Source organism: Gekko japonicus, unplaced genomic scaffold, assembly GCF_001447785.1.
Source record: "Gekko japonicus isolate JY-2015 unplaced genomic scaffold, Gekko_japonicus_V1.1 scaffold1316, whole genome shotgun sequence".
Lineage (NCBI taxonomy): Eukaryota > Metazoa > Chordata > Lepidosauria > Squamata > Gekkonidae > Gekko > Gekko japonicus.
Window position 1 is genome coordinate 424,944 of NW_015175398.1, and position 13,731 is coordinate 438,674.

Consider the following 13,731-nt stretch of genomic DNA (forward strand, 5'->3'; position numbering starts at 1 on the left):
GTTGATCAGACGGTATTACAGTTTAAGTAAACTTCTAGAACACTTTAAGACTGATTTGCTTTTAAAATAAGCTGAGCAGAACAGTTCCAGGCAATATCACTAAGCACACCTTAGTGTATGAGGGAAATAAGAACCTACTGTGTAAAATAAAAGTCTTGTGTGACTTTAAACAAGGAATACAGAGCCTACCTCGAGGCTACTACTGTTTATTCAGTTCCGTTCACTTCAAACCAACTAACAAAACTGCAATCCATAACATTTCCGTTTTGCTTCAATCTGGCAGTGTTCCAGGAAACAGGACACCACTGGCCAAATGTGCAAAGGCTTTTCTAGTCAGTTTGCCAAACATATAATCTTTTTAACAGTAGCCACTGAAAGGAGGCCTCCCCAGTAGAGGGCTTCACTTAGGCCTTCTAGTAGAATAAAATGAACACACCTAATGCCATTCTAAGTATGACCCTGTGGGCTTGGTCTCTCTTTTGGGGTTTGGGGAAAAAGGTATTTTGTCCCTCTGGGAAAATTGGGGGGACAGTCCTGAAGGAAAAAAGAGTCCTGACAGAAGAGAGAAGGATTTCTGAGGAAAAGGTCCCCCTAATCTCTTATGAACCTGGCTGACCATTATGGCCATCTTTGGAGGCCCTGCTTTGGGTGCCCCTGCCTTCTGAGATTAGGAGGGTCATGGTACCAAGTTCCAGAACTCTCTCCCAGGGAGATTCATCAGTCCCCTTTTCCCCTTCAGAAATCTCTCCCCCCCCCCGAACTCTTTTTTCACCTTCATGACTATCCTACAGTTCCCCCACAGGGACAAAATACCATTTTCCCCCACCAAACCCCAATGGAGAACCAAACCCACAGCCACAGGGTTACATGAAAAGTGTGCCATTACATCGAAGCTAACAAGCTGCCATGTGGCCAAGTTCATTTCCAAACCAGCCACTCAAAGGCTTCTGAAAAAGTCAAATTGCATTTTTGTCTTTGTCATCTCTACTTTTCTATTACCTGTTTTTGCTTATTATTCAAAACCATTTTATTGTATTAAAAGAAAAGCAAGCTAGAACTGTTTCCTAGAACCTCAGCGAAAGGGCAGAGTGGCAATTTTAATTCATTTTAGCGACTGTTGTCATTCAGACTCTAGGCCAATGGTCTCCTGTATACCAGAGAAAATGATGTCCAAGGTGTGCTTTGCCGTTCATGATAGTAGTTCTTCCTTTCATTAATCTGGAGCACAGAACCATGAATTTTCCTGTATGAGTTTAGAATACAGTCTTTCAGCAAATATCCAGATGGTGGGGGGCACACAAATGGCACAGGGCATGGAAAACCAGGGTGAAGCTGACTTTTATGACAGGAGGCCTGTAGGCCACAGTGCACAGTTCCTTAACTATTTACAACCAGTACCCAGGGGACAATTTCAAATACTTAATCAGTGTTCCCTCTGCTGAGTTAGTGTGAGCTAGTTCACAGTTTTTTAGCCTCCAGCTCACACATTTGTCTTAGCTAAGGAATGATGGCTCCAGAGCAAACTAATTTATGCAGTAGCCAAATCACTCACTCACTCACAACTTTAATGCCAGTAGCTCACAAAGTAGAATCCTTGCTCACAAGACTCCACAGCTTAGAGGGAGCATTGCTTAAGATTAGCAGCTTGCTCCATATCTGTGTGTCCCACAGGCTGGGATTGAGACAACAGAATGATGCTCCTTTTTCCCCTTAATTCAGAGGTATGATGTGGAGTTAATGCCAGTTTTTACAGTGCATCCACTGTTATTTAGTAGAGGGTCAAGGATGGGGGGGGAGTGTTCTACAGAATACAAAGATGTTTTTAAAATCCCAAATTAAACATTTTGGTCAAGAATGTGGATTAAGATCTGTCAAACATTCTTTTCAAACATTTATATAATGGTGTGGCTCTTTCAAGGATCTTTAATAAAAGGATCTTTAGAAGACTACTCCTCAGGGTAATTTGAATATACTGTTTTGATATACTGGCTGGCTCTGGCAAGGACATATGGAGATTGTTTGTTACATCTGATAACATCCCAGAAGACCTGAGATTTATCTAGATTTGTACAAGTTGGTGTTGCACTTAACAACAAATAGGTTCCTTTCCTTCATCCCTGTTTCAAAATGCTAGTCTGGATATTATTGAAGACCGTATTGAAGGTCTTTGAGAAAATTTCCACAAGGCTAATGCTATATACTGTGAGTACCACTCATAAAGTGGAATTAACTTTTGACAAGAACCTTCATGCTACCATTAGCAGCTATCAGCAGATACATACAGAGACTCTAATGGAAAAAACAGCATACAAAGCAACACATGCACAAAAACCTGCAGAAATGGTATAGGTAAAAAAAAAAAGTTGCTTGGACAAACTGCAAAACCAAAACAATCCCGTAAGATGGTCAACTTATATGTAAATAGATACTTTGCTCACAATAAGTTCCACTGTCAATCAAGTTGCTTTCAAATTGTACTGCATCTTTGACACAAGCCACAAATGTCACAGTGTCAAAGCTTCCCATCCCACAAGAAGGTTTTGGGTGAAGGTCAAGAGCAAAAAATGCACAACATGGTAACAAGCCAACACCAGCCCCTCTAAGCGAATGCTCAGCTGAGAGGCTGAGGGTCACTTGCAAGTTGAGCTCCACACACAATTACTTGGTTGCTGTAGCCAAAATAGACCAAGGTACTGAGCTCACATTGAAGCCCCAAAACCTAAATAACACCACAGGGGTATAACTAATAAGGTTTATTAAAACAAGCATACAAATACAGAAGCAGTGCAAAGTACGGAAGAAAATAATAAAACTCCATAGCTATCGTAGAAAACTTATTCAGGCTTCAGTTCTCTGACCCAGATGTTACCTGGTCAGACTGAAGGTACAAAGTCCAGACAGAACAAGAAGCAGTTTTTCCAGATGCACAAGGCCCAACATGCAGTTAAAAGGATGGCCAGGAGGCAGGACCGAAGGAAGGAAGGTCCAAACTATAGTGAATGGTCTTGCTTTGTCAGACTGCAGTGCCCACAGCTGGCCTCATCCTGTTTGGCCAACCAGGTGTGTTGCTAAGCATGTGACCATGTACTTTTGCAGATAGCACGTACCCACACTCAAGCAACTTTTTCATGCCCAGAGCTCCTTGTGCGAATGAGATGGAATGTTGACTGTGAAACTCCCTCTGGGTCTCTGGCCTTGAAGCTCCCAGGCCCATGATCTCACTTGCACCTGTGTCTGACTTCATCTCATCCCTTATCTCTCTGGGAAACTGCAAGTCAGCATGACATTAATTTCCAGGAGAGGAGCCTTCAGTAACTTGACTAGGCTCAAAAACCAGAACCAAAATTTGAATGGCCAAGAAATGGCTAGACCAGGCCAGTTTATTGACAGTCTCAGAGATTGCCATGAGCCTTCATCAGACAAGGGCTTGCTAGCCTAGCATCACACAGCTGGTTGCTGTAGGAGAGCCTTCAAAGCAGCAACTCCTTGGCTGAGGAAAGTTGCCAAGTAGGAACAAAGCAGTCCAGCCAAGCCCTTCCTCTTCACAAGCCACTTTTTCCTGGGTTTTGTATTTTTAAAAAGCACAGGGAGGGCTCCGTCCCAGCTATAATAGGAAGTGGTGGCAATCCTAAACTGGCTTTTATTTAGGCTAGTCTAATTACTTCTTTGAGCCAACAGATACATATACACACAGGAAAAGTTCCAATTTCTTCTTGATCAAGCGCCGTAGAATGTTTAAGCACCGTGGAATGATTTTGACAGTGCTGAGTTCACCAACTGCCTTGCAGACAATGACGGAACATCTTTGGCCTCATACACTGCTTTCTTTCTCTTATTCTGACATGCTGCCAAACCTCCAGGATTCCTTTTGTATGTTCTGAATCACATGGTGACCTCTTACATCAACACATGGCCCTCTCCCATAGCATTTGTAAGCTCTGCAGCTGTATAAATATCTTGTCTATAGGTAAGGGAAAGCTTACAAAAACATTTTTTACTACACCGAACATCTGAGTAGGGTCATTGTACCTTGGCAGGAATGACCACACTAGAATTTTCCTCACTTCTATTTATAAGCCACATGAAGACTTTTTCATTAGTAGCAGTCTCCTGGCTAAACCCGACATGATATCAGCTGATTAAATGTTTTAGTCCGTAATCCTAAGCATACATGTACATAGAAGAAGGTCTACAGTCTTTGTTGGTTCAAAACTGCAGGCTTCATCAGGAGTGAGCCAGGTCAATGGGCCATCATAGTAGACATTGGACCTGAACCATGCATTCTCCCAGTTACCAGATCATGACCATTCAGCTTGACCAAGAGAGGAGGGCTTGAGCAAGACTAGAGGTTTTAATGCAGAAGATATAGGATTCTGCTTTCTTGACTGAACTTTAGTAGTCATACCTGCCAAACAACACGGCTTAGGCCGCCCCTCTCCCTTCTGATTTCAATCTCAGACCTCTTCCTATCATGTAATGGAGAAAATGTAATTTTAGTCCTCCATGTATCTTGTAAGTGTACTTTATGCTGTTTTTAATGTATTTGGTTTTATAGCACTTGTGCCTTGTAAGCCACCCTGAGCCTGCGTGCGGGAAGGGCGGGGTAGAAATGGAATTAATTAAATAAATAAATAAATAAAAATGAAGCAGTGCTATCTTTTATGGAGCCTACCTCTGTTAATGTGGTAGTACCAAACGTTCAAGTTACATAGAGTTTTTATTCATACCTTGTACATGCCTGCATCAAAAATCCTGGTCCAATACCAGCAGTAGCTATAGACATTTTATATCACTTAATTCTCTTTAGAACAAATGTATCAATCATTGCTTGTACAGAACTATAAACACCTTGTAAAAGAGGTAAAGAAATGTGGCCAACACTCCCAGGATTTCTAGTTTCCATATCACATTCAAGACTGCTGTGTATTCATATTAACCTTCTATAGAGAACACACATCATTAAATGCTATGGCAAAGCAGTTGGTGGTCTCTCATTCCTTATAGATTTTGACCATACCATTTCAGCCATTTGTAAATTACTTCCAGATGAAAATCTATTGCACAGGAATCTGAGAAATCTCTCTACATTCATAAATATTTTTAAATTTCTAGGGACACTTTATAGAATGCCTGAAGTAACTAAAAGCAAAGCAGACGTGGGAGTCATATACGCATCCTGCTTTTCAGCCATGTGTAAGCTAAAACTCTATATGACTTCCCTTGCAATAGTAAGCAGTCTCTGTCAAGGCACTAATCACCTATCCAAAACATCATAAAGAAAAGCAATAAAAAATCTAGTTATAGTGAATGTGAAATGAGCAGATCTGCATTAATGCTAATAACAACCCTCCTCTCGGAAACTAAAGGAGGCCTGGAATACCTGATCAAGAAAATCAAAGAGGAAAGTGAGACGTTTGGCCTCTTCCTAAACATCAAAAAGACCAAGTTCATGACCATCGAGCAGAAGAGAAATATCAAAATAACAGTTGACGATGAAGAGATCGAATGTGTGGAAGAATTCACTTTCTTAGGATCATAAATCAACCAAAATGGCAAATGCAGTCCAGAAATAAAATGCCAAATTATGCTGGGTCACACAGCAATGACGAGCATGAATTGAATATGGAAGAGCAAGGACATGAGCCTAGTAACCAAATGCAGATTAGTCTGTGCTATTGTGTTCCCCATAGCAACCTATGGCTGTGAAAGCTGGACCATGAAGAAGCAAGACAGAAGGAAGATCAACTCATTTGAGCTGTGATGCTGGAAAAGACTCCTGCACATTCCTTGAACAGCAAAGGTGACAAACAAGCAAGTATTGGAACGCATAAAACCAGACATGTCATTGTAAGGAAAAATCATAACACTGCAACTGACTTATTTTGGCCATGTCATGCAGAAGAACCCACTAGAAAAATCAATTATGCTTGGATTGGTTAGCGGCAAAAGGAAACTGGGCCACCAAAGAACACATAAAAGTTGATACCAGCCTGAACATGGAACGACTCAAAGAAACAGTACAAGATCTGAAAACATGGAGAGAACTGGCCCACAGAACCATCAAGAGTTGGACACAACTAAATGGCTAACAACAACAACAACAATATATTTTATGGCTGGAGTCTCCTATAGAAAGCCGAACAAAAGGATGGCTATGAATGGTAATTTTTGGAAATAAATTACAGGTGTTTTAAGGAAGCAAGAGTTAGTGATAATGGGAGACTTCAACTACTCTGAAATCTGTTGGGGAGAAAATCCACAAAGCATGGAGTGCCCAGTAAGTTCCTTAAATGCTCCATGGATAAGGTGGAAGAAGGGACAATGGGGACAAGTTATCTAGTGATGGGTGGACTCTCCCTCTCTAGAGGTTTTCTAGCAGGCCTAACAGTTAGAATGCATTGGGTTTCCTGTACTGAGCAACAGATGACATATAAAACAGAAATAGGCTCTGGCTAGACAAGACTTCAATTTAGTATATTTTAACCCCACCCTTTCTCTAAAGAGGTCAGGACAGTTTCCATTTTACCTTCACCTGCCCTGTGAGGCAGGTTAGATTGTGTCACCAACAGCTAATTACCATATCAACTAAATGGAACCTCTATTAACAAAGGAAATATATCTGATCACCAGATCAGGAACTGACAACAGGAGATAACTTATCATGCCCTAAGAGTTTATCTGGCTAGTTTCTATTACAAAAGCAGAGTTTTGAACTAGCAGGATCTAATCCATCTGGGCAATCCTTACAATCATTGTGCAATTAAAAATATTTCTAAAGAGATTATGAAAGAGAAAAAACCTGGGAGGTGGTAGAAGACAAAGAAATGGCTCTGACAAAGACTGAAGACACTTGTTGCAAAAAGGGCTTTGTCAACAAGTATGTGAATACAAGTTTGTTTCTAATTTTGTGGCCAGAAGACAACCCAGTCCAAAAATAGGATAACTGTCATTTAAAAAGCAATGGGTGGGAATCATAGCGCAGCTCCCATTTGCAATTCAGTTGCAGTAACAGTTATGCAGTGCTCAAGCTTTTTTTTTTTAATTCTAGAGAGGCACAGGCTTTGTAACTTGCACCCATGCAAGTCTGCTGCACTGCAATGTAGACAGTGCCCTGAAGCATCTACCCACCCACCAGTTGTTCCAGTTCTGAGGGCTAACTGAGAATATTGTGCTTTACCACAGTCTTTTACGTATTATGCAGAGGATGGTTCAGGCTTGCCAACGAAGTCTCTTCTCTGTGAACTAACACTGTATCTAAGGTCAGCAATATATATCAGAAAAACATGCTTACTTATTTACTGCAGCTTTCCTTGAGGCTTTTGTCCTTGGGTGGGGCCTTTCGTTTAAAAAAAAAAAATCAGACACAGCTTGGACTAAGTAGGTTGGTGAGTAGCTAGTTTCTTTGCTTCTGGGGATTTCAGATTCTTCCCTCCCAATTCCCACACTGGAGAACTGCTGCTTACTGGGAAGAAAGAAGTTGTATATTTGGTGTGCTTTCTGATTTCCTCAGTACATGAAAGGGTATGCTTTTCATTTGATTCCAGTGTTCATATCAGCTGTAGTTTTGGAACTAGAGGTGACACACCTTAAATCCTTTATTTTGCAGCAAAAAGAGCAGAAATATGTTAGACTGTTAACGGGTTTAAAAAAATGGAACCCATGTGACAACTATGAAGCTTAAACAGCTCAAAGAAGAAATGTGAGCAATACATTAAGCTCTTCTGGGTTTCTTAGAAGCCATAGGCGAGACTAAAGCTCTTCACCACCACCACCCCGCCTTCCATTATACTTTGCAACAAGATACGTTGGGTCTTGTGCAATAAAGTACATGATGGCTAAAGGTTCTGTTTTCCTCTGTTTATGACACACCCCAAGTTTATAGACATTGCACAAAGACTACACTCCCACCTACTTTGGTTTTACTACTTCATTACCTACATGGAAAAATATGAATCCCAGGAGCTCAAAACATTTTTATTGTAAGTCTATAAGTAACAAGGGAAGGGAAGGAAACAGGTATGCTAGTCAAAAACAGATACTAAAAAAGCATACAAACAATTCTAAATCTATTTCAAAGCACTTAGGTTTAAGCACTGAGAACAGTCAACCAGCTCAGGGCAGCTTACAAAGGAATAAAAACAACAAATAGACAATTTTAATGATCCTAAAACCATATAAAACAATCCAACATTAAAAGGTGCTAACATTATAATGCTAATAATTATTTATTTATTTATTTATTTTTCATATTTATATCCCGCCCTCCCCAATGGGCTCAGGGCAGCTCACAAGGGCATTAATCAAATGATTAACTGAATTAAAAGAATTAAAAGATGGTGTCTGACCTTCAGTACCCTATCCTAGCGGTCACCCATAGATCTGATCTTTAAGCCACTGGCACAGGCTGTTCTGATGTCTTCAGGGAGCAGGGTTCTTCATCGGGGGCAGCTCCTAATCGAAAGCCTGGTGGAAGAGCTCCGTCTTGCAGGCCCTGCGGAACTGCATAAGGTCCTGCAGGGCCCTGATCTCTTCTGGGAGCTCATTTCACCAGAGAGGAGCTGCCACCGAGAAAGCCCTGGCCCTGGTTATAGCCAGCCTGGCATCCTTGGGTCCGGGGAGGGTAAATCAGACTCACCAGTTTACACACCTATGCCAACTCTTTAAGCTAAAAGGGTAGGTTCCAGTTTTAACTGCAATAGATAAATTAGGATTTCCCTGGGTTAAGAGCACAGTAATTGCCATTCGTGGGATATGCATAGGAGGGTTGGGTTTTTTGCTTTGTTTCTGCCATCAAGTCACAGCTGACTTATGGCAACACCTGGTGGGTCTTTCAAGGTAAGAGACATTCAGAGGTGGTTTGCCAATGCCTGCCTCCACATCACATAATCCTGGTATTCCTTTTTGGGCAGGAACGCACAGGAACGGAGTTCTGGCTGGCTCCCATGTTGGCCACACCCAGCAGAAACACATTAGCATAATAGGCCACACCCAACAGCAGAAACTCATTAGGATTGGCTACATTAGGGGTGTGTGGCCTAACATGCAAAGGAGTTCCTGCTACAAAAAAGCTCTGGGTTTTGACAACAAACAAGGTAAACAGAATAACAAGCAAAAGGTGAGTGTGACTGGATAACCACACTTCTGGTAACATGGGCCTAATGTGCTAATGAGCTGTGCTGTCAGGGGTGTGGCCTAATATGCTAATGAGTTTCTGCTGTTGGGTGTGGCCTATTATGCTAATGAGTTCCTGCTGGGCTTTTTCTACAAAAAGAGCCCTAGTAGAAGTGATTAAACTAGGGGTCCCACATTCTGGATGAGTATATCACATTGCACTGCTGTAACAGCCGGGGTTGCTATGAAAAGTGGGCAGGCTACAGCTAAGACATTGGGCTAGATCCCACAGATCCATTCTGCCAGCAGCAGCACTCTCCTCCAGCACAAGGAGCCTTCTTCCAATGCAGCACCCTTATGCTGGAGGAAATGGCTGCTGAGGGCAGAATGGATTTGAGAGACCCAGCCAATGATAAATTGAAAGGGGGGTTAAAATAAATATATAAACAAAAATATTAAAATGGCAGAATCCACTACCAAAAGTGTGCACGATGCAAGATCTGCCAAGTGTGCACGATGCAAGAAAGCTCCCCGCTGGAGTGAGACTCAAGGAGAGGTACTGGAATCTACTGTTGTGGGATGTGACTGCATGCACACTCTTTTAAAAAATACATTGTCATGAGAGAACAAGAGTTATTAGGTGTTGCCACTCCTTTTATTAAATGCCTGATGTGTCAGATTTAGTCTTTGTGAGATCTTACTTTGAAGTTCTAACAATTAACCAGGAGCAGTGGCATACCAGATTTAAGATATTGGCACCAAATTGCTATAGGTAAAGGTAAAGGTCTCCCTTGCTCGAAAGCCAGTCGAATCCGACTCTAGTGTTGTGGTGCTCATCTCCGTTTCAAAGCCAAAGAGCCAGCGCTGTCCGAAGACATTTCCGTGGTCATGTGCCCGGCATGACTAAACACCAAGGCGCACGGAATGCTGTTACCTTCCCACCGAAGTGGTACCTATTTATCTACTTGCAATGTCTTGCTTTCGAATTGCTAGGTTGGCAGGAGCTGGAACTAGAGACGGGAGCTCACTCCGTCTTGCGGCACCTGGGTCTGGAACTGCTGAACTACTGACCTTCCACAGCCTGAAGTTCAGCGTCTTAACCACTTGAGCCACCGCAGCTCCCAAATTGCTATACTATGGTATATTTTCCATTGTTCTAACACAGTTTACTCCTCCTTCCTACGAACTTTTACTACTTGCACATGGCTATTTGAATCTATGGATTACAGCCACTAGCTTATTCTAACTACCTTTTATCTAAGTGACCCCAAACATTTAAAAACACACACTAATGTAACTATTGAAGTTACTATCTCACCACACACACACCACAAAAAGACACTCCAGCCTTTCAGGCCTTTAAAAAATTACTTTGGAGGCAATGATTACTGGGGCAACAAGGGAAAAGACTGTTTCCCTCCCTTTGCTCCTCTAACTTTTAAAATTATACAGAGGCAGTATTTGTATTGGATTCTACCACAGACTTGCTCAAAATTACGATTCGATTTTGCCTCTGAACCAAACATTCAGTCTCCAAACACCAGCTATCAGATTTTAATAAATTCAGGTTTTATGCCAATAAAGGTACTGTATTTGTATTTGTTTGTAATAAATTCAGGAGTTATAATGCTATGGCACCTTTAAAGATCACATCAACAAAAAGGAAAAAAGAGTTTAAAACGTTTGATGGAATTGTATGTTTTACCTTCAATAAAAATTATTGTAAAAAAATATGTCACCTTTAAAGGACATCAGTCAACAGATTTATGTCATTAACTAGACTGGCCCAGAAGCAAGAACGAAGTCCCTGGAGGAAATTTCAAAGCCACAGATGACATGCAAAGAAGGGAAGAGAAGGAGCCGATAAGATATGTCCCAAGTTGATAATATACATTTAAGAAATGCGAAGATATAACAAGTGGTGGGAAAAGAGGGAGACTATAGCCCATTATTTTCTGCTTTGAGCTCTCCTCCTCCTAGTTCATAATTCAAAATCCCTTTCATATAGATGTGTGCTATGCTAGGAATGCCAGGCCTACTAATATAGCAGGAGGCCTCCCAACAATTCACTTTTATGCCCACTGGTGCCTTAGACATCAGTGGAATGAATTGGAGAGGAGGAAAGGCCTGGTGTACTGGTGTTGTGCCAGTGCACCTACGTTATTTCCAGTTTAAACCAGAAGTGATAAGGGATGGAAAAGTGTATCAGTTTTGCCCAAATGATAGAGCATCCCTAGCGACACGCTGACATCAATTCCAGGCACACAGGAAGTAAAGTCATTATGTCACTGGTGAGGGCCCCTCCAACCTGGTACGTCTCCAGCCAGTTCCCAGGCAATCCTAGTGCCCTACACTGACCAACGAACATCACTCAGTACCAAGAATGAGGAAACAGGATGGATTTGGTGAACAAGAGAGAAAGAGGCGGCTGTGTTTAGGGCCAAACTACACGTTACCTCTGACATGAGTCAGGTTGGGGTGCACTCACTACAGCAAATAGAGCCCCACAGCAGGAAAATATGCCCCCATGTCCATTTCAGCTTGGAAAAATGGTGCAGGGGGGGAAGGCTGAAGCCTTTCATTGCCTGTGTCACGTTCCTAAGCCAAACTGGGCTCTGTCATGGCAAAGAACATTAGCTCCCCAATGTCCATCTGTTTGCAAAAAGCACCCAGTTGGGTTGAGGAAACTGACCCAAGTCATGTCACAGGGAACATGTAGTTTGACCTTAGTGGCAAAGTATCTGCTTTGCATGCAGAAAGTCCCAGGTTCAGTCCCCAGCATTGGCATTTAAAAGGATTAGATTATGTGAAAGATGTCCATTTGAGACCCTGAAGAGTCACTGCCAGGCAGAAGAAACTTAGCTCATCTCATTCCACATGCAGCAGCTTCATATGTTCATGAGCAAATCTGATCTACCAGATCTACTATCTGATCTACCAGATCTACTATCTGATCTACTTATTGCCACACGAACAGGAAAAAACCTCAACAAACCTGTCCCACAAAGCCTCAATTTCTTTTGCAATGCATTCTGATACCTCTTTCCCCTCCCCACTCTTCCAATTATATCTGCCCCAGTCTAGGCAGAGAGAACACAGTTAACGACCACATTTTATAGAACATATGCAATCAGCCACTGGTAGCTCTATTCAAAGCAGTTGTAATTGCAGAGTCCCTATGTTACCTTTGGATAATAATTGTAATTAGACTATGTCATCACTGCAATCATAATTAAAATAATTACTATTAAAAAGTCCCATGTATGTGGCACTGTGGCTTAGAAGCACATACTGGATTTTTTAAAAAAAACCAGTATTAGGTACAATGCTTCCTTTGTTTGTTGTTTATTCTCACACTTATTTTTTTACATGCACATTCAGACATCTCTGCTCATTCTATGTATCACAAAGGCAGGTTAAATTAATACTCACAGCTCTTCAAGGTACGGCAAATTCCTGAATACATCCTCTGGTAACCTCGTGATATTGTTCATACTGATATCCCTAGAGAGGGAGGGGAAAAAGCATACAGATGTGTGATCAAATATGCTGATCAAGGAGCTTTGTCATCAAAAATATTGCAAGGGTGTCTACGGCAGCAAAAGCATGGCTGAAAGTACACCAGATGTGCAGTAAACAGAAGTGCACAAGAAACTAGTTGCAATACAAATTAAACTAACACCCTCTGCCAGCAGGATCAGAACCTTTTTTTAAAAAAAAATCTGTGTTTCCAAGCTTTGAGGATTCAGCAAAGGAATCTGCATCACAGATTGGGGGGAAGCAGAAATCACTTTGCTAGTGGAGAAGGTACATATCGTATAGTTTTCAAAAGCACCGGTTTCTTGCATAAATGAAGGAGAGCAGACGCTGCTATGTACAACCCACAGCTTACCTGCATCACATCAGACTGCTGCTCCTTCTGTTTTAGCTGCAGCTCATCACCTTACACCCCCCCCCCATAAAGTTCCAATCTTTGCAGAACCATCAGGATTCTGCTTTTGTATGCAAGCACACTTCTTCAGATACCACCTGGATCTACTGCATACCAGGATGTCAATGAGCCCAGAAGACACTTCAGATTTCCTCACGGGATCTCCCCTGCCCATTATTTTATTTTATTTTATTATTTATTTAATTTTTACCCCCGCCTTCCCTGCAAAGCAGGCTCAGGGCGGCTTACACAAGTTAGTGCATAATAACAATTAAAAGTGACATAAAATCATCTAAAAACAATTCCATTATAAATGAATAAATAATTCTTAAAGTGCTGATGATGTTTGAATAGATGTTTAAGATGGTGTGCTATAAGAATGCATACAAAAATTAATAGTTATTCTGCTCAATGATCTTCCAATGCAAGCGGCTGTAAAGGCTAAATGTCAAAGCCAAGGGCCAAGGCTCTTGTTGGTGGTAAAAATGGGGCCGGCTACTTAGTTGAAAGCTTGGTGGAAGAGCTATGTCTTGCAGGGCCCTGATCTCTTCCAGGAGCTCATTCCACCAGTATGGAGCCACCACTGAAAAGGCTCTGGCCCTGGTAATAGCAAGTCTGGTCTCCCTGGGACCCGGGAGGGTCAGTCGATTTTGAGACCCTGACCGTAGTGCTCTCTGGAGTATGTATGG

The 13,731-nt window shown here is 41.8% G+C and overlaps 1 protein-coding gene across 1 annotated transcript in view; it reads right to left on the reverse strand.

Annotated features, from left to right (window-relative positions):
* LGR4 (leucine-rich repeat containing G protein-coupled receptor 4) overlaps positions 1–13,731 on the reverse strand; it is a gene marked incomplete at its 5' end in the record, with an annotated part of 107,963 nt that overhangs the window by 52,675 nt on the left and 41,557 nt on the right. Inside the window, one exon of the mRNA XM_015425684.1 lies at positions 12,544–12,615. Within this exon, the coding sequence (XP_015281170.1) occupies positions 12,544–12,615 (72 nt within the window). The remainder of the gene's footprint in view (positions 1–12,543; positions 12,616–13,731) is intronic.